Source organism: Mucor mucedo (genome assembly GCF_025094135.1).
Source record: "Mucor mucedo strain NRRL 3635 chromosome Unknown EV154scaffold_25, whole genome shotgun sequence".
In the NCBI taxonomy this organism is placed as follows: domain Eukaryota; kingdom Fungi; phylum Mucoromycota; class Mucoromycetes; order Mucorales; family Mucoraceae; genus Mucor; species Mucor mucedo.
This window is the reverse complement of record NW_026252309.1, coordinates 1-26117: the sequence shown is the minus strand read 5'-3', so window position 1 is coordinate 26117 and position 26117 is coordinate 1. Positions and strand designations below refer to the sequence as shown.

At 36.5% G+C, this 26117-nt stretch overlaps 12 protein-coding genes across 12 annotated transcripts; 10 read left to right on the top strand and 2 right to left on the bottom strand.

Annotated features, from left to right (window-relative positions):
• Window positions 1-809: 809 nt before the first annotated feature.
• On the bottom strand, window positions 810-2330 carry EV154DRAFT_501701 (uncharacterized protein). The gene is made up of 4 exons (XM_051600723.1): window positions 2140-2330; window positions 1666-2072; window positions 1370-1558; window positions 810-1308 (listed from the first exon to the last, which is right to left on the bottom strand). The coding sequence occupies exons 1-4, from the start codon at window positions 2305-2307 to the stop codon at window positions 930-932; spliced, it is 1143 nt and encodes a 380-aa protein (XP_051459754.1). The 5' UTR covers window positions 2308-2330; the 3' UTR covers window positions 810-929.
• A 1545-nt stretch (window positions 2331-3875) lies between these two features.
• Window positions 3876-4307, top strand: EV154DRAFT_501699 (uncharacterized protein; the record flags this gene model as incomplete). Its single annotated transcript, XM_051600722.1, has 1 exon — window positions 3876-4307. A coding segment is annotated over exon 1 (257 nt), but the record flags the coding sequence as incomplete, so codon positions are not given.
• A 5067-nt stretch (window positions 4308-9374) lies between these two features.
• On the bottom strand, window positions 9375-10871 carry EV154DRAFT_600857 (ribosomal RNA assembly protein mis3). Its single transcript, XM_051607194.1, has 6 exons — window positions 10791-10871; window positions 10556-10722; window positions 10347-10481; window positions 10158-10283; window positions 9949-10089; window positions 9375-9888 (listed from the first exon to the last, which is right to left on the bottom strand). Exons 1-6 carry the CDS (start codon window positions 10840-10842, stop codon window positions 9655-9657), a joined length of 855 nt encoding a protein of 284 aa, XP_051459752.1. The 5' UTR covers window positions 10843-10871; the 3' UTR covers window positions 9375-9654.
• A 489-nt stretch (window positions 10872-11360) lies between these two features.
• EV154DRAFT_149256 (ribonuclease H-like domain-containing protein) lies at window positions 11361-13163 on the top strand. Its single transcript, XM_051594101.1, has 5 exons — window positions 11361-11485; window positions 11560-11687; window positions 11771-11845; window positions 11940-12890; window positions 12978-13163. The coding sequence occupies exons 2-5, from the start codon at window positions 11598-11600 to the stop codon at window positions 13155-13157; spliced, it is 1296 nt and encodes a 431-aa protein (XP_051459751.1). The 5' UTR covers window positions 11361-11485; window positions 11560-11597; the 3' UTR covers window positions 13158-13163.
• Window positions 13164-13173: 10 nt separating this feature from the next.
• On the top strand, window positions 13174-13872 carry EV154DRAFT_501686 (uncharacterized protein). Its single transcript, XM_051600721.1, has one exon. The coding sequence runs from the start codon at window positions 13235-13237 to the stop codon at window positions 13820-13822; it is 588 nt and encodes a 195-aa protein (XP_051459750.1). The 5' UTR covers window positions 13174-13234; the 3' UTR covers window positions 13823-13872.
• A 285-nt stretch (window positions 13873-14157) lies between these two features.
• Window positions 14158-15243, top strand: EV154DRAFT_479343 (uncharacterized protein; the record flags this gene model as incomplete). Its single annotated transcript, XM_051598251.1, has 5 exons — window positions 14158-14449; window positions 14566-14724; window positions 14807-14950; window positions 15005-15087; window positions 15193-15243. 5 exons carry the CDS (start codon window positions 14158-14160, stop codon window positions 15241-15243), a joined length of 729 nt encoding a protein of 242 aa, XP_051459749.1.
• Window positions 15244-15538: 295 nt separating this feature from the next.
• On the top strand, window positions 15539-16583 carry EV154DRAFT_479342 (uncharacterized protein; the record flags this gene model as incomplete). Its single annotated transcript, XM_051598250.1, has 4 exons — window positions 15539-15686; window positions 15744-16075; window positions 16155-16425; window positions 16513-16583. 4 exons carry the CDS (start codon window positions 15539-15541, stop codon window positions 16581-16583), a joined length of 822 nt encoding a protein of 273 aa, XP_051459748.1.
• A 177-nt stretch (window positions 16584-16760) lies between these two features.
• On the top strand, window positions 16761-17558 carry EV154DRAFT_501684 (uncharacterized protein). Its single transcript, XM_051600720.1, has 2 exons — window positions 16761-17140; window positions 17219-17558. Exons 1-2 carry the CDS (start codon window positions 16826-16828, stop codon window positions 17423-17425), a joined length of 522 nt encoding a protein of 173 aa, XP_051459747.1. The 5' UTR covers window positions 16761-16825; the 3' UTR covers window positions 17426-17558.
• Window positions 17559-19303: 1745 nt separating this feature from the next.
• Window positions 19304-21204, top strand: EV154DRAFT_439865 (uncharacterized protein). Its single transcript, XM_051596910.1, has 2 exons — window positions 19304-20606; window positions 20747-21204. The coding sequence occupies exons 1-2, from the start codon at window positions 19394-19396 to the stop codon at window positions 21145-21147; spliced, it is 1614 nt and encodes a 537-aa protein (XP_051459746.1). The 5' UTR covers window positions 19304-19393; the 3' UTR covers window positions 21148-21204.
• A 194-nt stretch (window positions 21205-21398) lies between these two features.
• Window positions 21399-23357, top strand: EV154DRAFT_501680 (cytosol aminopeptidase family, catalytic domain-containing protein). The gene is made up of 4 exons (XM_051600719.1): window positions 21399-21748; window positions 21807-22213; window positions 22284-22632; window positions 22708-23357. Exons 1-4 carry the CDS (start codon window positions 21446-21448, stop codon window positions 23146-23148), a joined length of 1500 nt encoding a protein of 499 aa, XP_051459745.1. The 5' UTR covers window positions 21399-21445; the 3' UTR covers window positions 23149-23357.
• Window positions 23358-23793: 436 nt separating this feature from the next.
• EV154DRAFT_461014 (uncharacterized protein) lies at window positions 23794-24837 on the top strand (the record flags this gene model as incomplete). Its single annotated transcript, XM_051597533.1, has 4 exons — window positions 23794-23857; window positions 23919-24191; window positions 24259-24589; window positions 24668-24837. The coding sequence occupies exons 1-4, from the start codon at window positions 23804-23806 to the stop codon at window positions 24835-24837; spliced, it is 828 nt and encodes a 275-aa protein (XP_051459744.1). The 5' UTR covers window positions 23794-23803.
• Window positions 24838-25938: 1101 nt separating this feature from the next.
• EV154DRAFT_501675 (uncharacterized protein) lies at window positions 25939-26117 on the top strand (the record flags this gene model as incomplete). The annotated part of the gene is made up of 1 exon (XM_051600718.1): window positions 25939-26117. A coding segment is annotated over one exon (179 nt), but the record flags the coding sequence as incomplete, so codon positions are not given.

Genomic DNA, 26117 nt, shown 5'->3' with positions numbered 1-26117 from the left:
AAAAAAAACTGACCCTTAATGTGTGGCGCAACTTACATGATTTGTATTTGTCCTTTTGCATTTCCAATGAATAGCAAAGTCTGTTTCTCAACGCTTTGGGTAGGTTTCAATGGTAACTGAATTTTTCTCTTTTTCATTGTTGGTATAAGAGGTCTATTTATCGAAGTTAGTTTCCTCTCTTCCGTTTAAGCTCGTGTCTTACATTGGTTCGGCTGGTGATTTTTGGCTGAGTTGAGGTAAAGCTGACTCTAAATCAAACGCATCAGCATCAAATCCTTCCTGATTAAAACAAGATCAGCATTTATGCAAAAAATATATATATATATATCTTTTTTTTTTTTTTTTTTACAATGTTCATGTGCTTCTTTGTGAATTCGAAATGAATCCAGACAAGAGAGGTAACGGGAGCTGGAGATAAATCGTCTGAATTGGGTGTCCAGCATGGAACTAGTTCTGGAGAATGGTATGCGGCATTGACTCTATTGACACTTCCGTCCTCATAGCCTATCACTACTTCCTTTCCTATAAAACCCGTGTCATTATTGGTTTTTTTTTTGTGCTCAAGAAAATTGTGACAAACCATTAGGACACCAGGTTACTAACTTAATTATTGAACGCGTAACTGTTTTTAATGACCAGATTTTACTGGCTTTAGGATGAGTTCGATATAATGAAATAGTGTCTTCTGGGGAGACTAATAACAACAGATCTGCTGTAGGACACCAAGACATAATCCTGACGTCTTCAGGTAAAATTTTTTCGTAGAACGCATCGAAACATTCAGTCATCACAGACAAATTAATTAAGAAATGAGAAAGAACAAAGTTTTATTTTTAAGAAAGAAAAAAAAAATATTAAAAAACGTGACTGCAGTACGCGGGTATAGTTGTTACTTTTTGAGTATTTACAAATTGTTTGTTGTACAAAATCTAGCGTGGTAAACGAGGGTCAATTGCATTTTTAGGCGTACGCATTAAAGGTAATCTTTTACGGGGTAATTCGACAACGACTCTTTTACGCCTCAAATTTTCTTTACAATCCATACTACAATACCAGGCTGAGTCCGATTGAATAAATTGATCGGTCAACGAACCATCATGATAGCAGTTCTGGTGATAAGCTTTAGGACATCCGTCACAAAGTACCAGCACATTTTCTTTCCAGGATTCTTGACAATGACATTGAGAACAGAATGATTGTAGTACAGGGCGTGACCTTTTGTCAATGGTTTCTGACGTAAATGAGGTTAAATCTAATCGGGGCAATTTGCAAGCAAACCCGTAACCTTTATAATCACATCCGTGTTTACTGTTATAAGGTTAGTACCAAAAAAAAAAAAAAAAAATAGAAAAATTTAAAGTTAACTCACTTGCAAAGTGTTCTTTTCCCCCAAGGTCCTGGACGCCAATTTACACCTTCCGTTGTACCACAGTAACGGCACCAGTCAATATTAAGCTTGGATAATTTTTGATAGATAGATGGCGAGCAAATAAATCGAGGCTTATTATTTGGCATTAATTCAGCATTATTATCAGATTCGTCGTATTCATTTTTTTGGCTGATGATGAAAAGATGGAGATTCAAATCAAGGGGGTCAGTCATTTCACAAGAAATATAATGGTACAACATTTCTAAAAAAAAAAAAAATTAAAAAAAAAAAATTACCTAGATTCAGGTTGTAATAAGTCAGAACATGAATTTGACGAGGTCTTTCTGGGCCTTTTGGGGCTGTTTGCTAGTAACTTTGACAGATCACCGTTGCAAGTCTTTGTATGCTTCTTTTTTGTTGCTGTCACGGCTTGTTTGGTTCTCCGATTTGTTGATGTGGTTCCCAGTCCATCTTCATATTCAGTAGATAAATCAAGCCCATAAAAGAATAGCACCTGATCTGGAGCTTCTTCTCCATAAGTAGGTGAGCTATCAGAGACTGAACTCTGTCCGTCATCACTCTGAGAGCAGGAATCCATCATGGCAGGAGAAAAGAACACATCCTTCACAAGGTTTTTTTGAAGCTCTAATTCTTCTTGTTCAGCCAAGTCAATTGCATTAGGATTGAAGGTGTGGTACGAATTCTGCTGAGAAACAAAAAGCGGAGATGAGATTTATTGTACATGTATATCACTCAAGAATATAACTTACTATTTCATCAAATTTATTGGTATTTGTGAACACCAATGGTAAATCCGGATAGATCATAATGGGTTCATAAAGAAGCTCGGACTGGTCTAGGAAGTGTTGTTGAAGCTGGTTCATAAAGTTAAACGATGTCATGATATCTGACATATTATCTTGAGATTGCATTTGCATGAGCTAGTATTGATCAAGACCAAAAGAGAAAAAAAAAGAAAGAAAGAGAGAGAGAGGTAACAAGAAAAATTATAGTTTTATCCCAAAATTTTATTTAGGGTGTCACACGTACGAAATTTTCAAATAAGGACGACTTGGAGTACCATTTGTGTAGAAAACCACTCTCATTCTATTTTCCTTAACCTTATTAATTACGCGTCCGTTTAAGGGTATGGTTATTACTTACTGACGTGTCGTTCTTCTTTTGACTAAATACAGTCAAGCGCTATAGAAACTGGCGTTTTCCAAAAAATTAATTGGTCAAAAGTCAAAATAAGAAGTCGGTTTTTTAAATGATTAATGTCACAAGGTTAAATTTTGTCACAACTTGATAACTAAAATTAGCAGATGTTTTTGGCGGGTTTTTTTTTTACCCTTTTTGCTTCATAATGATATGACAATTATTGTTCATCATTATGTTTCATGATTACATTACTAATTCGATCGTAGTATCTGCTAGAATATACCGCATTTAATCAGCCAAACAAAAAAGTTAAATTCAGGTATTGATCTCTGTGTACATGATTATGCAAGCGGGTACCATGCCTGTAGACAATACTGATTATGCTATCTAATCTTACAAGTACAGTATTTGATGCATGCTATAATATAAGACAGATGAAATAGTAATTGTGTCTCGTTTATATAGGATGGAAGGCTTGACTGTAACACAATCTACATTGCTAGTTTTTTTTTTTTTTTTTTTTTTTTTTTTTTTTTCATATGCAATGTTTGAATACGTTTAAAATACCCCCCTGTGGGGAAACCACAAGCACCTTATTAAGAGAACAAGGGGAGGGGTTTCAACAAAATCATACTTTCTTTTTTTTTTTTGGCGTAACGGTTTGATTGCCGCACGGACCGCTTTCATAGATACAGATGCTTAAGGGTAGTTGTGATAGGACTACAAAATCAAAATGTATAGGGAACATTGATTTTTTGGGAAATCAGACCATCCTTGTAGGATTATATTTGCGACGTTACCACCAAAAATTAAAAGCTTATTTGATAAATAGAGTTTTTTTTTTAAAACAGGGTCTATTTCTTGCATTCATGCTTGTTTCTTTTAAATACAATTGTCTTTAAATCGACGACAATTTAAGAATGTGCACAACTCATCAATTAAGCAATATCGTATTTTAAATATTGCTGAGCATGATTTCAGCTTGAAGGTGTACATGGTAACCATGGTTATTGTGTAGAAAGGCAAATAAGTTCTTCCCGTATTCTGATTGTGGGTTATACATCCTTTTATTGCTTCACAACATGAGCGTTGAATCATCCTTGATCATTTTTCAACTTTTATAAATAGGTGTGTTCAGACTTTGAGGACGCGCCATAGAAATGATTGTTTTTAAACAAGATTTTAATTGGTAAATATGAAAGTAACCTACGCTATCCCCACTTGATAGCTCAGCAAACATCAATCTAGTTCCCCACACCAAAAATTTTAAGAATTGTATGCAGAGCTTCTGTATTCGTAGCACGAAGTGTATCTAATTTAAATTTTAAAAAGGAAACCATCCTTTGCTAAATTTATTTTATTATCAAACGCAAGTCTTTTATTTTATTGCATATAGACTCGGACAGTGTTAACGATATTTGAATGTTTATGTCTTGATTGAGACATTCCCGCGTTGTCTATAAGAGTTACCTAAGATGACCCCGCAACAGAATCAATTTTTTGCCAAATTAAAACTAGTAGATCTAACCTTTTGGCAAGTCTTCTACCTTTCTTCCACTTCACATTTACTTCCCTATCATTATGTGTCTATGCTCGTATCGTATTTATGTTTGGTAAAATTTATCAGACCAACTCACTTTTTACTAGTCCTCAATCACCTATTCCCAGCTTTCCATTTACCCGCCTTATTCTTTACTGTGAATTTCTTGAATGTCTCCAAGTTCAGAAGTGATATCATCAACTTCTTTCTATTTGTAGCGGGTTATTTTCAAACATGTCTAAAGAAGGTGTATTTAATTTTAGCTTGTAAAAGCAATAAGCAAGTCTGGATTTTTTTTTTAAAAAAAAAAAAAAAAAGGGGGGGGGCACATTTTGTATACATGATCAATTCAAAGAAGACTGCAAATAGAAAAAATTAGAAGGGTAACGTTTCATATTCGGCAGAGCATGTTATTGAAGTATATTCTCCAACTATTTGAGTTAGCATGTATTCTTCTAAAAACAGATACAACTCCGCACCGAAAATATTCGACACTTTTCACAAAAATTTGAGTTCCTTTAGTCATGCATTTTTTTAAAACCAAAAACTTGTTAATAAAAGGTATCTCAAATTCTACCAAACTTGACAAAATAGCAATATATATATATATTTTGTAAAAAGAAACTTTTTTATTTACGTTAATAAGTGGTATTTGAGCCACGAGCTTTTTTTACTGCCCGGCATCTATCGGGCATACTTTCTACAAGCTTATGACACACTTCATCCCCCAACAACTTCCATTCCTGATGAAGTGCAACCTCCAATTCATTAAGATTTTGAAGCTGGGCTCTTCTTTTAGCAATCCTTTGTCCCAGGAGGCGCCAAAGGTTCTCAATCGGATTCAAATCGGGACTTTGAGCGGGCCATCGCTCAAAGCCTGCAATCCCAGCCTTCTCTTTCCACCACCTCGTATATCCTCCTGTATGGCATGGGGCACCGTCTTCTTGGAAAATAAAGTCATGACCATATTTCTCTGTCAATTGTTCAAGCCAAGGGAGAAAGTTTTGACTTAAACAATTGACATATTTTTCTTGATCGACAGACCCTTTTAGTGTCACCAAAGGGCCCAAACCGCCTGCCCAAAAACATCCCCATACCATCACTGATCCCTTACCAAATTTAAATGTTGGTAAAACAAATCTATCCATATACCTTTCACCCTTCTTTCTAATAACTCTCACACCACCGTCGTTGTGCCTGAGTGCGAATCGCGACTCATCGGACCAGATTACCTTCTTCCAGTCATCTAATGTCCAATTCATCTTGTCGTCGACCCATTCTCTTCGCGTTTTTTTATGTCTAAGACTCAAAAACGGTTTTTTGGAAGGTCTGCAAGAATAAAAACCGTTTTTGCGAAGTGCATTCCTCAATGTCGTCAGGCTGATTGGATCGGTAGCCTTCGCAAGATTTTGCATATGAACACTTAAAGGTTCAAAGGAGTCCCTTCGAACTAAAAGCGTCAGGTGATGCTCAGCTCTTGCTGTCAGCTTTGCTGGTCTTCCTGGACGAGGTTGGACAGTCGTGATCCCTTCAGTTCGATACTTTTTTATAATCGTAACAACGGTTGTTCTAGGAACGCCCAATTCTTTGCTGATTTGGGTACCTGTCCATTTGGCATGCTCTGCCAAACCGCAAATGACTCCACGATCGAAATCTGAAAGTTCCTTGCTTTTTCTAGAGACTTTGTTAGTAATGTCAGTAAGTGGCATGATAAATTGTGTAATAAAATATGAAAGAATCGTTGAACGAAGAAAGAGTAGGTTTATTTATTTTTTTGGCTCAAAACGGAAGTGTCGAATATTTTATGTGCGGAGTTGTACTGATGGGGAAATAAATGACCGCAGATAGATTATGATGTTTTTGATAAGATAATTCCGTGGTACAGAATCTCATTTAATGGCTCAATTGTTTTAACTTTATTCGGAAGCTTACTTTTTATTTGTTTTAACCCTTTGAATCCAATTAGCTGTTTACACCTAGTCCAATCAGCGGGTATCTTTACCATTAGTGTATTACAGGTTCTTTTTCAACCCAAAAAGCTCAGTTTGTGGCCATCATGCCCACCAATTATGGCCAGTATCGCCGGCTAATATTTGAAGCTAGAAGAGAAATGGTAAATGATTGATATACACTATTTTCATAAATTCCGAATGACTATCAGCAACTCTATACAACAAAGCAATATAGTCCCGACTTACGGTATAAAGTGTATTTTCCTTATATTGAAATTCCTAGTGCAAATTACAAACAATACAATTAATAGAGTCATTGTACGTGAATTATACTAATAAAAGAAAGTAAAAGACAGAACCAAATATATCTTTCCTCGCAATTTGCCTGAAATGAACCATGTTCACAATATATGTGGAAAGGAAAATACCTTATATATGCCAGTCAATTAATTTATTATTTGGGGACTTCAAATTGCATTCTATAACCAGAATTAGAGAAAGAGCCGGTGGCCTGTCTGTACCAATTAACACTACTGCGATTATTAACGATGCTACAAACCCCATTTAAGGATGACTAAAAATGTGGCTTTTTGTGAATACATATTACGGCTGATTCTAATAAGTGTAACTTGATCCTCCGATATTGGAATTATACATAGCCTCTATTTCTAAAAGCAATGGCAAAAGGCACAGTGCTGACGTAAAATTACAAAGACGGCCAGCGAACAGTGTTTTGATTTCAAGAGGCTATTATAGACCTGCTTTAAATGTCTCATGTCCTTAATGTGGCGGTATAAACTGGGACAGATATATGTCTCTAAAAAAACCCGTAAATCAAGTTACACACGTAGCACACACATATTTTTGACTTACAGTACATTGTTAACTTCACAAGTTGATCCATTTTTTTTTTTTTTTGGCTATGTTCTTGGTTTTTTTTTTTTTGTTTTAAAAATCTGACAGACGTGTTTGGGAACTGAAACTGTATTAAAGTCAACTCTTTATTATTTAGTTTTGTGTCAATAGTTAAGGATTGAATATTGGTGCCGGAATGGTGTAATTCATGTTTTCTTTTGGGTGCATAATTTCTCAATAAAAAGCAAAGAGGTGTATACTCAAAAGTTTTCCACAGAAGCCACGTAAAAAACAGGCTGATTATTTTTATCCCCTTCACGTCAATAAAATCATCTATAGATAACTTCTGTTATCCCAAAGGAACTTCTTCGTACCATCATCAGCATGCTCCGTGATCTAATTTCTCTCTGAAAACACATATTTTATATTTGGATATAATAACATTATGGAATTATTCCCCGATGACTTTTATGCATGATGGTGCACGCATGTAAATCCTAAAGTTAAACAGCGTTATTGTAATAATTGTCTTTAAAAAAGCATTGGTCAGACTTCTTTCGCGCATAGGCTTGTTATTTGAAGGCTAGTTGACACGAAACTGTATACTTGACTGAAAGTAGAGGTGTTACCTTCAATTTAGTTGAACAACATGCGCTGGATTGTGCTGTATCTTCTAAATCGACTCCTTGACTACATTGTAACAGACTTCAATAGCACTTAAACAATTCCAGTTTATCCCATTTTAAGAAACCAACGCATGAAGCTACTACTCATGAAAGCAATAGGACCTTCAGTAATAACAAGCTAATGAGACATATACAAAAAAAAAATTGACAAGGTGGCCTTGGGTAACGATAGACATAATGTCAATGAAGCGCTTGAGGAGAGTCATAATAGTCAGTATCTGTGTACCACAGAGTTTGATACTACTGAGACTTTTTTAATAAAGATGAAGTTTTAAAGTGGTTTGGAATACATAAGTGGAAAACAACAGAGATATTTATGAAGGCGCTTATGATGCTTATAACGTATCGAACCCCCATAAAAACATCACGGAATAGTTCGAAAACGTTAAGGATATGAAAACGATGCACTTCTAAGTGTATTTCATAAACCAATATTTTGTAATAGACAATATATTTATTCAATAATATTCGTTTTTATTTTGGCTTTGTTCCTTTTTTTTTCGCTTAGCGCGCTGTTTTCGATTGATTTTTTCTACAGAGTAAACCAAACCCTTTTAAGCTAAATTTACTTAATATTATATCGAATTATTATGTTTTGATTTTCCATTTGTTTTAAAAAATACCGAAAAATGACAAAACACAAAGGGTATACCACAGGTTTGATGAGTTGATTATGTAAGCTAACCTGTGACTTCAAATTTGTGATCGTTTATTTTGAACAAATTCCCTACATATGAAGGACCCCAGATACGGATATTTTTGATTGTAGATTGTATAAAGATACAAACAACTCATTAAATAAAAACAGACTTCCGATAACTGTCGAGCAGATTTTTTTTTAATCGTGTGGTTTGAGCTAGTTCTGTAGCTATCTAGAACAGATAAGCTCACATCACACGATTAAGATTTTAATGAGAAATCGACATTTCCAAAATTCTCCTACTCTTCTTGTAAGTTCACGTTTCATTAACTTCAATATCCTTACTTCTTTTACTAAAAAAAAACTGATACCGCTCAACCTTGTAATACTACTTACCTATTTAGAACGACATGCAACTTCACACCTTTTTGTCATGCAGCAACTTTGTAGTCGAAGCAGCCACATGCATATACTCAGAGTGCAAACGACCACCAAGCATACGTTTTTTTTTTTTTTTTTTTTTTTACCGCCGAAAACTTCCAATTGATGTGACTTACCGCGCTTTAACCAAGTACGTTCAACAAACATCAATGACAAACGTTTGTAAAGACTACAAAACCACTATGCCGACCCTGGGTAAAATCGGAAGGGACCTGAACATTCTTATGCTTAGTGACTATACGAAAAACAACCTTCCTTTTCGTTTGGGCTCTTCACCAGGGTGCGACCACATCCAAATTGATGAGTCGAAATTTGGAAAACGAAAGCACCACCGTGGACATTGAACGACGCTGCGAGCCCACACTGTAATCCGTTCGGATGGTTGGAAGGGATACGAATTTATGCATCCCCCGGGATGTTCTTTTAGAGGATGGGACTTACGAGAATAACGAACACCGGTACGAAGAAGGTGATTTCTTTTTTGTTTTTAGACAAGGTTTATTTTTAGTGCGTAAATAAAAACATACTTTTTGTTAAACAAGGTTTATTTTTCACATTTACAATTGCGTTGTTAAACATACTGAAATATGCGTCTAGTTTTGCTGCATATTTTGGGTATGCCTCGTTCGAATAAAGCAAAACTGGCGCATGTTCGAGTACAAGAACTCCGTGCGAGCTTTTGTTCAAACTGGCCCAAGCTCGGACCAAGATCAAAGGTTCGAACACTAGTGGGTACTCTACTTTAATAATAGATTTGGACCTCAATACGAACCGTCCTGACATGTGTCACGAACGCTTTTTTATAGGATAGGATAATAGGTGCTTTCTGGATCCCTTGTGTAGTTTAAAATAATACTCAAGTTGTGTAATGGGTGAGGCTAATTGCAAGGACTGGAAAAAGCGGATATAGTTGTTACCGAACCCTGATATGATATAAGTTCCACCGATGTTTGGCAGCTGTGAATGTAAAATGCGCCCTTTATTTTTAATTATTTTGATATATGTACTATTTAATGCTTCTTCTTGGAATCCTTTTGTTTGTTCAAGAAATACTCGCCACTCTCCAATTGTAAATCGATCTTGGACTTTGTTTGTACAGGAGGGAAAGGTGTGTATTCCTTCTTGGCTTCGATCACCTTCTTCTTTGACTTTACATTTCTCTTCTTGAATTGAGGTAAAAATCTATCCCATGATTCTGTTGCTAACTTTGGATCCTTTGCAAGCTCACGTTTAATCATGAGTTCCTAAACACACGCGTCTTAGTATTTCGTCTCTATCTCTCTCTCGCTTCCTTTTTATGTTACCTTGATGTGATAAATAGGATGGACATTCTTCATACAGTCAAGGACGATACGACGAAGATCCTTGAGACCCTTATAAGGTCCCATGGCAGATACAGTGTTACCTTGAACCATCATGTAACATTTTGTCAATAACTCAATAGCCTAAATAAATCACATGTCTGTCAGCTAAAACCTATGTTTTCACGATGCTCTTCCTTTTCCTACTTTACCTTTAAAGTGGAACCATTAGGACCGATCAATCTTTGTCTACGCTTAACGAAACGCTCCTTGTTACGAGTAATGTTACCAATCTTGATAATATCACAAGCAATACCATCCTCCATCACTTTCACAGCCTATCAATACACATATTAGATTCCTTTCCAAAATACAAAAAAAAAGAGCAGGTACACACTTACTTGAGGAAAAGGAACACTTCTTGCCATCAACTTGATGAGATCTCTTGCCTTTAAAATAGAATAAGGGTCGTATGACTTTCTGGTGGTTTTTACGGTCATGCTACCTTCGACTAAATCCAAAACACATGCAATACCCTAAATATGTACATGAAAACAAAAGGGTGAGTCGTTTGGATCAGTTTCAAGAAAAAGAAAACAAAGATGCTTACGTATTTCTCAAGAGACTTGGTAATGAGAGGCCAAGTTTCTTTCAAATAGGCTTCTCTGTATTTAGGGAAAAGTGTGGCAAATGAAGATTCCTCAGTGAATGGTTGTTCGAGGTGCTCAGGTTTGAATTCTTCAATCTTCCAATGATCAATATCATCGGTATCCCAGGCTATTATATTAAAAAAAAAAAACATTAGTATCTCTTTTCCGATAATAAGTGAGTCTTTGATGATGTACGTTTGTCTTTTCTGAAACGGTTGTTATCTTTGGGTTTAGCGACTTCAGACATGGTTAGGTTTTTTCTTACAGCAGAAAAAAAAAAAAAAGAGCTTTTTTCCGCTTGGAAAAAAGGGAGTTATAGAAAGTGGCTTGCATTCACAGTCACGCTTTTCTGGGTAGCAAGGGATTATCCAATCACATTGGATGAAATCCATTTTGCATTAACACCCTGTGTAAAAAAAAAAAAAAGAACAGCGGATTCTTCTTTTTACTGTGATTCTTCTCTCGGCTTGCAGCGTCAAAGAGGAAAAAAAAAAAGAGCTTCATTTTACGTCACTTACGCGCCGCCCCTTTTTTTTTATTCGACAGGCACACACTTTTTTTTTTTTTTTTTTTTGGGAGAGACAACGAGTTTATTAATTTGAAACGATGCTTCCTTCACTTGGATTATTCAAGAAAATAGCCTGCCCATTGTACCCTAATTGTGGTCGTAATCCATGTTTTTATTCACATGTCAAACAACGATCAGCACCCAAGCTAGGTACACAAAAAATAAAAAGCATTTTCCTCAGTCATTCATTATGCTCACTTTCTGATAGATCGTCCTCAGGAAACCATCAAACGCCAAAGGGTCGAACCTGCAGAGATTAAAAAACCACTGGATGTAGCAAACAAAGTAACTCCGTTAATTCCATCTCCAAAGCCAAAACCAGGTATACATGACACTTTTTTTATCATTCCTCGACCCTTTTTTTTTAATAAAAAAAAAAAAAAAAAAAAGAAACAGACAAAAAAATAGTTGTGAAAGAAACGCCTGCGCGAGTCATGGTCCCACCACAGCCTCGAAAACCCATTGCATCCGATAGCACTGAAAAGTTGCCTTCTGGGAGAACTCGTACTGCACATACTGCTACAGTAAGTCCATTTAACAATCACAATAAAAGCTTTATGGGAGGCATGCATATAAAAAAAGTTTATTAAAATATTTAATTGGATAGTTTAAAACCAAACCTACAGGTCCACCTACAATTACACCTACAGCTAAATCCACTATACCACTAAAAGTTAGACAGGTATAAAGAAAAAAAGGGAATTTTTTTTTTTTTTTTTTACTTTTCTTTCTTGCAGCATAACTCACGATGATTTGCATTACATTATGTATATTAGTTGATCGCCACTAAATTGTACGACCAATATGTCCGCATTTATCAACATAATCCTAGTTTAGCAACCAACCAAACAAGACTTCAGGAAGACAAAATCCATTCAGGTACCATCAATCTTGCCGGATACAAACAAATGGCCATGACTACCATCATGAATTTAAAAAAGAGACCGGTGAGTTTAGGGGATCATGATATTGGTATCGATGGTGAATGGGTGGACCCCATTGCCAAGAGAGACACGGCTTCTGCCCTGTACGAACGAGCTCTGGAAGCTGTAGTGGATATAGATTTGTTGCAGCAGTTACAGTATCCTTTACCTGATCTCTTGGATGAACCGCATCAGCCCCATATGCCCATGGTAGGTACGATTCATGGTTGTGATCGATGTAAAGGCGAGTATCTGATTAAGGACGTATTGGATAAAAATGATATGGACTCGTGTGTCTATCACCCATCCCGAATGAAGATCATGAAAGTGGATGGGATAAAGGAGAAAGTGTACGGTTGTTGTGAGGATCCTCTTGGAAGCACTGGCTGTAACCGAGGACCTCATGTATACAAGGACGAAGATTTACGTATCCTGCATCAAAAGAAACCTTATTTAAAAACGCCCGCGTATAATCCTAAATCAACCACACGCCAAAAGTTGGTGGCATTGGATTGTGAAATGGGGTATACGACAGCTGGTATGGAACTCATCCGATTGACAGCGGTGGATCAAGACATGAAGATCTTGCTGGATGAACTGGTGCTACCTTCCAATATGATTATAGATTTGAATACCCACTATAGTGGTATTAAAACCTTGGAAGGGGTAAAGTATGATTTGGATGGACTCAGAAACGAGTTATTCAAGTATGTGGATGAAGATACAATTATTGTAGGTCATGGATTAGAGAACGATATGAATGCATTGAGAATCATCCATACAAAGATTATCGACACGGTAGCAGTAAGTTAAAAAGAGAAAATAGATTTGGGGAAAAAGAAACTAAATAATAACGGGCGCGGTGCGCGGGGAAAAAAAAAAAAACCTTAGTTGTTTCCTCATAGAGCAGGACTTCCCTATCGAAATAGTCTTCGTGGTCTATCTTCGGGTGTCTTGAAAAAGTTCATTCAAGTTGGTACTGATGGTCATGATTCCTTTGAAGATGCCCGTGTTTGTATCGAATTATTGCAAGCTTATATTAAAAAGCAGGATAAATTAAAAACAAAATAAATGTTTTTAATTTAACTTTTTTTTTTTTTATCTTCTTCTTTCCTTTTGTTTTTTATTATTTTCGTTCTCTTATAAGGATGGCAGCACAAGTGATCAGTGTCAGTTTTTCTGCCATAACCGACAAAATCATCTGTCAAAGTCATGACTTGGAAGTATGTCAAGATTGTCAAGTGGATTGGACACAGCATAATGAATTAGCAAGTTCCTTTAAAGGGTTAAAGGAATTGCCACCACCCAATAAACCAATCGCTTCAGTAAACGGACAGGTCACACAGCTTAAAGTAGAAGGTAACGGCGCGTACAAGGTCAACAGCTATAACAAGGCCATCGAACTTTACACAGCTGCTGTAGAGCTATCATGGAGTCGAGTGCTCTGGGAACCCTTGGCCTTCCAGTTTGTAAAAGAAGAATTAGCACCTATTCTCAGTAACCGATCGTCTGCTTATTATAATATGGGGAGATATGGGGAAGCCCTGGTTGATGCAGAAATAGTGATTCGTTTGAAGAAGGATTGGAGCAAAGGATATTACCGAAAGGGTAAAGCGTTGTTTGAACTCAAAAGATTCGCAGAAGCCATTACATGTTATCGTAGTGGGTTACTGTATGAAGAGGATAGTCAGGATCTGTTGGAAGCTTTAAAAGAAGCTGAGAATGCAGATCATTAAAAAATAATTTTAATAAACATTGCAAGAAAAGGAGAATTTTGTGTAAACAGGAGAAAAAAGTTGTTTGTAATAAGCAAAAAACCCTTGAATTTTATATATACTTGACATAATGTGCGGATCAAGTAACCTGACCTTCTGCTCAATTGACAAATCCAGTTTATCAACTAAAAAAAAAAAAAGGGAGGCAAAAGGATGGTTGTACAACTAAACAAAGCTGCATAAAAAGTACTGGGCTGACGACTGCCTTTTTTTCTCTTTATCAGAACCTAAAAGATTTTGTCCTTTTCATTTACTTTTTTCTCTACTAATTTTAATTTACATCATAACACAGAGAAATGTCTGTACATAGTTTTAATGACACTGTCTCTGTTATCGACTTAAGTCGAGAGCGTTATAGTTCCATGTCATCGGGAGTTCAAAGCTACCCAGCCAATCAATATCGGATATCGCTCCAAAGTATAAATGATGATGATTTGGAATTATTTCATCGTGATTTAGTGACACCCACACCTTCAGTCTGTGATGAAGAAGAGGATGATTTATTTTCTCGTAACTTTGTGCGAACAAGGTTTCCTCGACCTGCATCAAGGACAGAGAGTGTCATGTTGTTTAAGAAAATCAACAATGGTAAAATATATATATATATATATAAATATAACAATGGGGGAAAAGGGAAGGGGTTGGCTGGCAATGTGGGATTATCCTTATTTAGAACAATCATAATAATACATGTACATTTCTAGGTGATAAAGATGTATCAGTGGATCCTGTTTCAAATGAGGTGCTTGAAACCGATTCTTTCATGGATAGTTTTTCTTCTCATTCGGAAAGCCGAATGCATCATCATACTTATCCTGCAAGAACAGATATTATCAAACTGTTGAGTAAAAAGAACGAGAATGGTAAACATTGCAAACTACGAAACGCTGAAAATTACATAACAATAAAAAACTCTTTGTAACTTTTTTTTTTTTTTTTTTGTAGTTACTAATAGTAGAAATCCGTCGTCCACCAGACGCATTTCTAACGAAACACTTGAAAGCCTATCAGCCCGTTTAAGTCGAATTAATCGTTCGAATAACACTTCAAGGACTGAAAGTCTCAGCTTATTTAAGAAAATTAAGAATGGTAATATTAGTGCTATACTCCGGAATGCCCTTCAGCTAAAACTCTAGTTCACAGGAGATAAAGATGTATCGGTGGACCATCTCTCTGAAGAGACACTTGATACAAATTCTATAATGAACGGTATGCCATCCCGTCCTGTAAGTAGAACTACTATAATCAACAATGCAAGGTAGGTTTATATTTATATTACCCCACGTTTATCATTTTTTCATTTATTTAATTTATACATACATCTATGTTAGCAAGATACAAGAGATCTGCAATTACCGCAACACCTTTGGAAAAAAGGATGACTTGTTACAACCCAAGAAAAAATCTCCCTTGACAGCAGCAGCAACAACAACAACAACAACAACGACAACAACAACAGCAGCGACAACAGGTCCAAGTCTAAATCCACGCACGATTACCAAATCTGATTACAACAACAATCGACCAAATAAACAACGATCCCCAAACAAAATTACAGAACCAAAATTTATTACAAGAGATGATCATCTCTATAAACAAACACCCAAAAGAGCTATTCCAACCCGAGAAAAGCCAGTGGCCACTTATTACACTAGGAGGGATACAGTATCGATTCCAATGTCTATGTCTATGCCTATGCCAATATCTGTGCCTGTGCCTGTGCCTGTATCTATGCCTGCGCCTACGCCTGCACCACCTCCAGTGCTGGAGAAGCGTCAGTTAAAACCAAGTTACGTCAGAGCTTTTGTGCCTGAACTAGAACCAGGTAAGAAAGAAGTCTGTGTGAATTATACCTTGTACTTACACTACTCACCTATAACAGAAGAGCAGCCAGCACCACGCATGTTAAGAAAGCAAGGCGGTGGCTTTAGTAATTACAAAAGTACCCCTAGAAACGATCGAAGGAGATCGGAAACCAATTCCTCTTCCTCTTCTGAGGAACCTTATGAAGAGGAGCCAATTATCACTAATCGAGTGTCACAATTACTGCACCACTATAACACAACTACCAAACACAATGATTCACAAAACTATGCCACTGTCCCTTCGGGACATTACTCCTCACCTATGATAAATCATCGTTATTCTGTGCCAAACAATCGTTATTTCCAAGGAGAACCGCAAGAAACTGTCAGCTCCAGGGTATCCGCAAGGGTAAAGTTACAATGTTCAGTTTGATCTAGCCAAATTTTTCTGTATACTAAAATTAAAAAAAAAAAAATCCCCCTTATAGAGGCCTGATAAGACGATGTCAGCGGCGGATTCAGCCAAACAATTGCTGGCGTCCATCCGGGAGCGTCGAAAGAGTGCCTTGATTATTGGAGAAAGTCCTAAAATGGAAGGTCGCACTCGTTTTATTAGTTCATCATCAACATCACAACAAGAGACTCCGGACTTGCGCAGCCGTATACATGTACACCGTGAATCTTTATCAAATCGTAGCGTCGGAAATAAATATCATTCGCCTACAAGCACAAGACGATATAATACTGAAGACATGCAAGGTAAAGTACATACGACAAAAAAAAAAAAAAAAAAAAAAAAAAGTATTTTTAGAAACAAAAAAATATTAAAAAAACAAAAAAAAAAAGCTTGTGCTTTGGAAACAGGCAACGATGGACGTTTAACCTCTCGACTGCCACAAAGAACTTTATATCGCTAAAATCTATTTATAATCAGGCCCTTTTGGCTTAACATTCTATCACATTTTTTTTTTTTATTTCTTCTCTTGTTTCTTGTAGTCAAAGTGGCGCGCGCGTATCATCTCGTGTAACTTTGGCTTGTACATGTATTAAATAAGTTACCAGTTCCCGGTTTCCTTTCTTCTTTGTTTCATTTATTATTACTTTTTTATTACTGTATACGAGAAAAATAAAAAATAAAAAAAAAATATAATTTTTAAATATGGATCAACATGTTACTACTGCCGAAGTACCCTACTATACATCCACTCAAAGTGTTATACCCACACCGTCCAGTTCCTCGAACCTGCTATTCCAACCACAGGAACCTCAATACCATGTACAAGGATATCCACCACCACAACAACAACAACAACATCAACAACAACAGACTCAGTATGTCATGGCTCCATACAACGCTATGGAGACCCAACCCATGATGAACACAGGACAATACCAATCAATAGATTTCTTTTACGAGACTCCACAACCGGATTATACCAACACTTCAGCTCCAAATTATCAAATACCAACAAGTGTAGGTTGTTACACATCATGTCATCAGTTTTTTTATGTGTATGTTTAACTGATTTTTTTATATCTTTTTTAAAAATAGACACGGCCAACAGAAAGAAGTACAAGTACAACGCAATCAAGTGTCGATGAAGATTACGTTCAAAATCTAGCTAATGAGTTACAACATACAAAACAATTGTTAAGTCAGTACCAATTAAGAACCGAGCAGTTAATGAGTCTAGTGGAGAAACAGACTTTAAAAATAAACGAGTTACGAGAACAACTTGCTGAAAATAAAAAGGGATAAGGTTTTTTTTATATGTTTATCAAGGGCACAACGCGATCTATTTTATATGCTTTTTATGTTTTTTTTTTTTAAAAAAAAGAAAAAAAAAAAAAAATTACACTCACAAAAAAGAAAATTAACTCTTTCTTCATACAACCTCTCCTTACATGACCCAATACTCATATGTAATAAAAATAAAAAATAAAAAATACTATACACTTTTTATACATGCAGACAGTCTTTTACCCTCCATTTGCAAAAGAGTTTAGATTCCTCCTACCCCCCAACGTTTCACACCCGAGATTGAAAATAATAAATAATTCTGAGGTTGAATTAGTTCTTTCCCCCTTCTAACCTTTCACCGACGTTTTCTTTATTCTTTTCCAGACATTTAAGCTTTTTTTTTTTTTTTTTCATTATCAAAGAGTCTTGATCGCCAAATATCACTAGTCTTCTTTAAAACATCCTTTTTTTAGTGTGTGTTCAGATGCCTCATCTTTGTAAAAAAAAAGATTATGCAGAGTTATTGGCTGAGTGGCTGCGTTGTATCACATTTGTTTAATAACGAGATTTAACTGTCAAAAAAATTTACCAATGGGGAATACCGTATTTTCTACAGCTTAAGAACCGTAACCCAAGGCTTCCTTTTTTTTTTTTTTTTTTTTTTTTTTGTTCTTTCTCGGGGCGATCTTTAAGTGTAGTTTATTTTAATAAAAGCCTAATTGTAGGAGGTAGATTCATATCACCCAATGTCTCTCCGGTATAAACAATTCTAGTGTAAATCCTCCTCGGAATTGGGTTGATGTCTCCATCTTAGGATAGATCATCCCTACTAAAATTGAGGATTTTTTGTTAGGAACTTGTTTTCTCTCCTAACCATTTAGGCTACAGATGATTTTTCTTTTTTTGTATATGATGAGATTAGCTTGATAAGTACAACTTTGTAGAAGGGAAACATGTCTGCCATCTGTTTTTTTTCTTCTTCTGTAGTATATGCTTCACCTTAGAGAGGGTGAGGGGGATTGGTAAAACCTTAATTTTTTTTTGCGCAGATAAAATGAAGCTATTATTAGAGAGAGAGTTTGTGTGTGTACCTGATTGCATCTGTAAATAATTTTCCAACTGGTTAAATCCCGTCTTGGAATTTCCACTCCCAAAAAACGGGACTTCAAAAAAAAAACCTTTTCCCCGCTCTTTTTTTTTTTTATCATTATAGAACGCTTGCAGGAAAAAAAAAAAAAAAAATGACGTATGGAATGTAATGTAATTTAGAAAGAGTGTGTGTTAGGATAAGCAGATTTTTTAAAATGAAATTAAGGACTGGATTTACACAAAGCTTGACGTAAACAGAAAATGCAGGACTTTTTGAGAGAGTTCCAACTCGTGACTCCTGCTTTTTGATCCTCCGGGGCGGTGTGTGTGTATGTTGGTGTGTGTTTATGTGTGTATGTGTGTGTGTGTGTGTGTGTGTGACAAGCCCGCAATACCCGCGTGGATTATTTAAAGAATGGGATATTATTATTTTTCCCTTTTTTTTTTCTTTTCTTTTTTTGTTTGCAGAAAAAGAATTAAAAAAAAAAAAAGAGAGAACAAATGATGCCTACAGAAAGTCAGGATAATGTCAGCATTATTGATAAACTAGCGGCTGCTCTTCGTTCAAATAACATTAATGAGAGAGAGCGTGTGCCAAAATCTTCACGGTCCTCTAGACTAAATAATGGCTCTACTACTACAACAACAAGCCCTTCGTTACGTAAACGCTCTTCTGGGAGTCTTGGTCATTATCGACCTATTCAAGAAGCGAACGAGACTCGTCGACGAGATTCGAACGGACTCAATTACAGTAATTTTGTTTCAGCACTGAATGAATACCAGCAACAGCAACACATACAGCAGCAGCCGCCATCTTTGAATCTAGACACAAGTGAACCACCCTTACTTACCTTCAAGCGAGATGAGTCAAGTCCAATCAAGTCCAATTCGCCCACGATGGCACCATCTCCACCTTCACCAAGAGCAAATAAAGGAAGGGTCGGTAAAAGATTATCAGCCACACTGAGTACAATGATTCATCCCCAACAAAGTAATCCGCATGGAAATAATAATAGCATCAATGGAGGAGCACTAGCAAAGACGATCCATGAGACCAAGTATATCGAGGCATCCGAGCTGGGTGATATCCTAGAGCAATCTTTAACGGTAGAACCATTAATGATTGATATGCGGTCATTAGAGAATTATGAAAAATCACGTATCCGACACTCGATCAATGTCAATGTGCCCAGTTTACTGATCAAAAGATACAAGCGAGGTGTTGTTTCTAATTTCAACCTGTCCAGCTTCATCACCACGCCTGAAGGCACTGACTACTACAACCGTTGGATGAGCAAATTTAATATAGAAGATAACAATATTCAAAACTTACCCGAGGGAGCTAAATTTATTGTCTATGATGATCATATGATGAATGAAGATACAACTACAGCAGTTTGGACACTAATGGCTGTGATTGCAAAGAACTTGAATGTAGCTTCCAACGTCAATTGGTTAAAGCATGGTTACTATGCCTTTGAAAAGTGGGATTTCAATGGACGCTATATTGTCCATTTTAATCATTCACCTCCATTACCTATACCTTTATTCAAACCTACTCCTATGATCTCTCGCAGTGCAACCACCCTATCCAACAAAAACAATCAAATCAATGTACAAAGAAGAGCTAGTTTATTCAGTCTCGACACCACCACACTCCGATCCAAGCATCCTTCTGCTATGGCCAATGTAAATACCACTCCTCCTCAGAGAAGGATATCCAGTATAAATGAAAAGCCTTGCTTGTTTTCACCAAGCACACCTGCAACCACCACCTCGCCCGATGTTTTCCACACACCATTAGAGCAGTTCCCCACAGCCTCCACTATGTTGACTGCCAATCATACACCCAAAGTGGATGGTGAATTTGATTTTGTCATATCCGAAATCATTCCCCATTTCTTGTACTTGGGTCCTGAAATAGCCACGCCAGATCAACTGGGTGGGCTAAAGTCAAAATCGATCAAACGGATCCTCAACATGGCAGAAGAGTGTGATGATGATGTTCCCAGTTTGAAAGAAACCTTTAAATATGTAAAGATAGATGCCAGAGATACTGTAGAAATGCAAAATGTAGAGGAAACCCTTAGAAAAGCTGTACAAGTTATTGGTAAATATCTATTTTCCTTTTACTCTTCTCACTTCTTTTCATGCACATACACACACACACACACACACATCTATATAAAAAAAGGGGAGAGGGGGGGGGGAGGAGGGACAATTGATTGTTAAAAAAAAATGTATTTATAGATGATGCAAAGAAACATCATGAACCTATTTATGTACACTGTAAGGCAGGTAAATCAAGATCTGCAGCGGCTATATTAGCTTATTTGGTACTATCAGAACATTGGACCCTTAAACGAGCTTACCGTCATATTGTCAAAGCAAGACCCAACATTTCTCCAAACATTGGCTTTGTTGCCGAACTCATGAAACTGGAGGAAGGCGTGCATGGCGTCGTAAGCAATTTTGCTGGTACCGATTGGCACCTGACAGACGCTACCCATCCACCCAGTCCTGATACCCAAAAGGAGATGGGAAGATTAGAAAAGGCTTGGAAGAGAGGCAGATCCCAAAGTGGAAGTAGACATCGTTCTTTGAGCTCTAGTAGTAGAGGAAGTATCATCTTTAGTGCCAAAGATAATTAGTATTTATATCCCCCCCCCTCCCTTTTTTTTTTTTTTTTTTTTTTTGGTAATAAAGACAGTTTTATTAATAGATCTTCAAGGTGTAAAAAAAAACAAGAAATACATCACCTGGTGTCAGCGTAATTATTTAGAATAAAGGTCTTTTGAAGGCTATACATAGCTTCTCCATGTCTATGAATAGCCTTTTACTTTCATCCGCAGCGCTCATATAAAAAAAAAAAAAATGCCTGTTTAAAAAAATGCGGGGATTCATATGATCTAATGTCGTCCCCCTTTTTTTTAGCCCAAAAAAAACCATATGTTCCATTTATTGAAACGCACCACCACTTTACCAACAAGGGGAAGACGATTCTTCTCAAACACCAAAGGCTTTGACAGTCTTGTGATTGGTGCCTATACTGAACCCACGCAATTAACAACCCATGTCTCGCATGAGACCCGTAACCTCATTCAAAATCAATTAGCCCTGAGTCGCTTTAAAAAACAGGGCGACGTGCGTGTATTTTATGACATGGGTGGCGTAAAACAACTGGCTGTTGTCTCGCTTGGTGAAAAGAAGCATCAGAGCAAGACGAAAGAAAGAGAAAGTGTGCGCTCAGCCGTAAGTTTTTTTTTTATAATTGATCATTATCCTACTTTGACTCATTTAAAAAAAAAAGACGGCTATCGGCATTCAAACACTCCAAAAGCAAGGAGCTACATACACAGGTGTAGACGTCTCAGTCGATATTCAGGCAGCAGCTGAAGGTGCTGTATTAGCCCAGTTCTCTTTTGACAAGTTGAAGCAGGATAAAAAAGAGGTGGATAATGGGGTCGAGCCTTATGCTGCAGGCATGGACGAGGCCCGTGTGGAAAAGCATTGGGAGATGGGACAGATCTATGGTGCTTCCCAAAACGTGGCACGTATGCTCATGACATCCCCCGCTAACTTAATGACACCCAAATTGTTTGCTGAGGAAGTGGCTTATTTGTTGGCAGGATTGGAAAATGTGGATATCGAAGTGCATGATGAGGACTGGGTCACACGTCAAAACATGAATGCCTTCTTGTCTGTTTCTAAGGGAAGGTAAAAAAAAAAGTATTTTTCATTAAAATATTTTTAGCGCTTATGGGATTATTCAACTATCTGAATCTAGTGAAGAGCCATTAAGATTTATGGAAATCCATTATAAGGGAGCTGAAAATAAGGAGGAAAAACCTTACGGTTTAGTTGGAAAGGGAATTACATTTGATTCTGGGGGAATTTCTTTAAAGCCTTCTGCTAACATGGCCTTGATGAAGGGAGATATGGGCGGTGCTGCTACAGTTGCTGGTGCATTATACGGTATCTGTAAGATGAAGCTACCAGTCAATATCGTTGCCATCATTCCCTTGTGTGAGAATATGCCCTCGGGCAATGCTACCAAGCCTGGTGATGTGGTCAAGGCAATGAATGGTAAATCAATTGAAGTTTTAAATACAGATGCAGAAGGACGAATGATCTTGGTAAGCAAAAAAAAAGAAAAAAAAATACGCGTATCAATATCTAAATTATAAATCGCTAAAAATGACTCTTAAAAGGCGGATGCTCTTCATTACATTTCCTCGCGTTTCCAGCCCAAGCATATCATTGATCTTGCTACTCTAACTGGTGCAATTGATGTAGCTCTTGGTCAGGTGTATGCTGGTGTGTTTACCAATTCCGATAAACTGTGGAAGCAATTGGAAACAGCAGGCGAGAGCGTATCCGATCCATTTTGGCGCATGCCTATTCATGACGACTATGTTCGTGAAATGAAGCAATCTTTAGTGGCTGATTTGAGCAACGTTGGGTTCCGTCGTTCAGGAGGATCATGTGCAGCCGCCGGATTTTTGAAGGAGTTTGTGGGTAAGGATATTCCCTGGGCTCATATTGATATTGCTGGTGTCATGGATTGCCATGCCACCAAGGGTCATCATATTAAAGGCATGAGTGGTAGACCCACCAGAGCCTTGATTGAGCTCATGAGAACCATTCAATAAAAAATATCGATCTAGACCGCTTCGCTATTAGTAGTAATAATTAACTTTCTGACACCCTGACTGAGAAAATAATGAAATTCTATTCGTTGGTGATGCAGTGGGCTTTTTAAGTTGTGATCGGTCTAATTTAAACTGCAAAATAAAAGCGTATGTGTGCGTGCGTATAAAAAAATAAATTTTTAAGTTGCCTCATTCTTCATATTCAGTAATCCTTGTTCTTTCTTCTTTTTATTTGCTAAATACAGAAAATTAATAGGTTTTATGTACGTGATTGCATATATTAGAATTATGAATTTATGCAACCGAAACAATTACAGGTGTCAGTAACTATTGACAATATATTAAGCCTGGGTAAAAAAAAAAAAAATGGCTAAAGCATAACTAAAGAATGTGCGCCAAAAAAAAAAAAAAAAAAAAAAAAAAAAAGTAGGGTTAAACCTATCTTATTTAAGGGGAATAAATATTAACAAACGACAAACTCTCAATATTTTCGTCAGGCATAAATCTTTTTTCTACTGTACAATTTCATTTACAACCCTAAGGAGAGCACTGCATTAAAAAAGATCCTTTTTAATTTTGTTCCGGTATAAATAATCACCCTTTTCATTTTTACCGTCTTCTTTCATACACATTTTTTTTTTTTTTACGCTTTATCATGTCAAATATACTGGATAGTCCTTTCACTATATTAAGCTGTGCTTTAGGAGTTGTAATAACCCTCGAATGAATCCTGTCTAAAAAAAGCATTGATCTAACGATATTTTTTATAGTCTGGGTGGATCGTTACATTTGTTGGTCTGTGCGCTTCCTTTGCATTCACGCAGTCAATGTCTTGGTGGGTGGTAAGCTACGAGTTTTTTGTGGTTTTGATGGCATGTGTAGTATTCTGGTCAAACTCGATTCGAATTTACTATCCCGTTGTGCTTACATTGATTGCTATCAGTGTTCCTTATACCACGGGTGAGGTACTCATGTATATCTCTGCTGGAAAACCATCCTTATCAGCAGCTGCTTCTGGCTATATTATACTCATGTTGACCCAAGTAAGTAGATACCTTTTTTAAATTATTGTTTTCGTGTATCTAACATGGATTTCTGCTCCTCCAATAGTTTATGTGGATATTTTTATTTGGAATACAACACGAAGCTTCGGTGCTACGATCATTCAGCGATTTGAATAACAATCGTTATCATAGTCGTGTCTATAGTTCTGGTAACCCATATCAAAAGGAAAATGGAGGTGCGGTTTTTATTAATAACCCAATCATGGATGCAGCTGGTCCCAATTATCCCACACCAATTCCTACACAATCGTCTTATCTATCTGGATCTCATGATCGTATGGTTTCAGTTCCAATGTATATGAGTCCTCCTACTCAAAACACCATCTTTCTGTCTCCAAATACTGACTATTTAATACCAGTAACAGCCATTCACAATTGTAAGTTTGGGAACAAGAGAGAGAGAAAATTACATAATCTAATGGACGAGTTATTTTTTTTTTTTCTTACGCGGTCAGATGTTGCAAATAAGGAAGATCCAAATGAGCTATCATTTTCAAAGGGCGAGGTATTATATGTTCACGAAAAGAAAGGCAGTTGGTGGCAGGCCAAGAAATCAACAGGCGCTGTTGGAATGATTCCCAGCAATTACGTAAGTATGAGTTTTTTTTTTTTTTTTTTTTTTTAGTTTTATTACCGGGTAAAACTAAACCTCCGGGTATTTCTTCTATAGGTAACTGAACAGACCTCTGGCTAAAACTGCTATACATGGTTTTTTTTTACCTATCCTTGTAATATAACTTTCTCGTTTCCTTTTTTATTATCTGTAATATTTTTTTTTTCTTCTTCTTCTTCTCTGTCTTAGATATCCATAATAAACCCTTTATTTAAATTTCATAAATAGTGATGCAGCCGGATAAGGTTTTCAATATATTATAATTTAAAGCGGACGGGATATCAAGCTTTTTAAAGATACAATAAAAATAGACTACTACTGGTGGATTATGAGCACTCATCGTAGTTATATATCTTGAATTTAACCAATATTAGGTCATATCAGCCTCAATGATTAGTCAACAGAACAATAAAAAAAACAAGGGACTGAATTCCAATAAAGATCATCAAACATTATGTTTATTGTAATATGTACACAAACAATGTAAAATGTATTTAGAAAACAATGATATCCAACAAACAATGTGAGAATAAGCCTATCCATTGAGTCCTCACTGGTTATCAATGATATCCCTTACATCATGTTTTATCCATAACCTATTCCATTGATTAATTCCCTTACCTTAATCCATCATCCATACCCGACTTTAGTTTCCCCGTGATATATTGGCAAGATTCTCTATCCATAATCAATTTTCAAGTTTCAACGGATACGTTTATACGACCAAATAGTAATTTCACCGTGCTTGTTTTACTATTTACTGCTTTCTTTTATTCATCGGCCCTAGTGATAATAACATGAAAAAGTACACAATCAAACCTCGGTATTGTTTATAATTTGCTTTGTTGTGTGTGTGTGTGTGTGTGTGTGTGTGTGTGCATGTGCGTTACGCTTGTTTCAAGTAGACCAATCCAACATGCTGATTAGACCAAGGATGTGTTTGTTGAAATGCCTTTTTTTTTTTCATATCATCATTAAATCCATATTATCCCATTTATTATCCGAGAATAAGCCCGGATGAATAAAGAACTCTAATATTTTAGCAATATATTAAATAGATTCGGCGGATTGTTAGAAAATCATCCAAACGAGGAAAGAGAAAGAGTATCACCCATGAAAAACGATAGACGACGATGCCTATGGCCTTTTTTTTTTTTTTTCCCAGTGTATCAAGTAATCAATTTTGTGGCGAGATATTCTACTTGTTTCCCATACTCTCTTATTGCTTTCTCTTCTTTAGGACAATGTACCTATCTTTTTTTTTTTTTTGGGCAGAATCAAATGACTGTAAT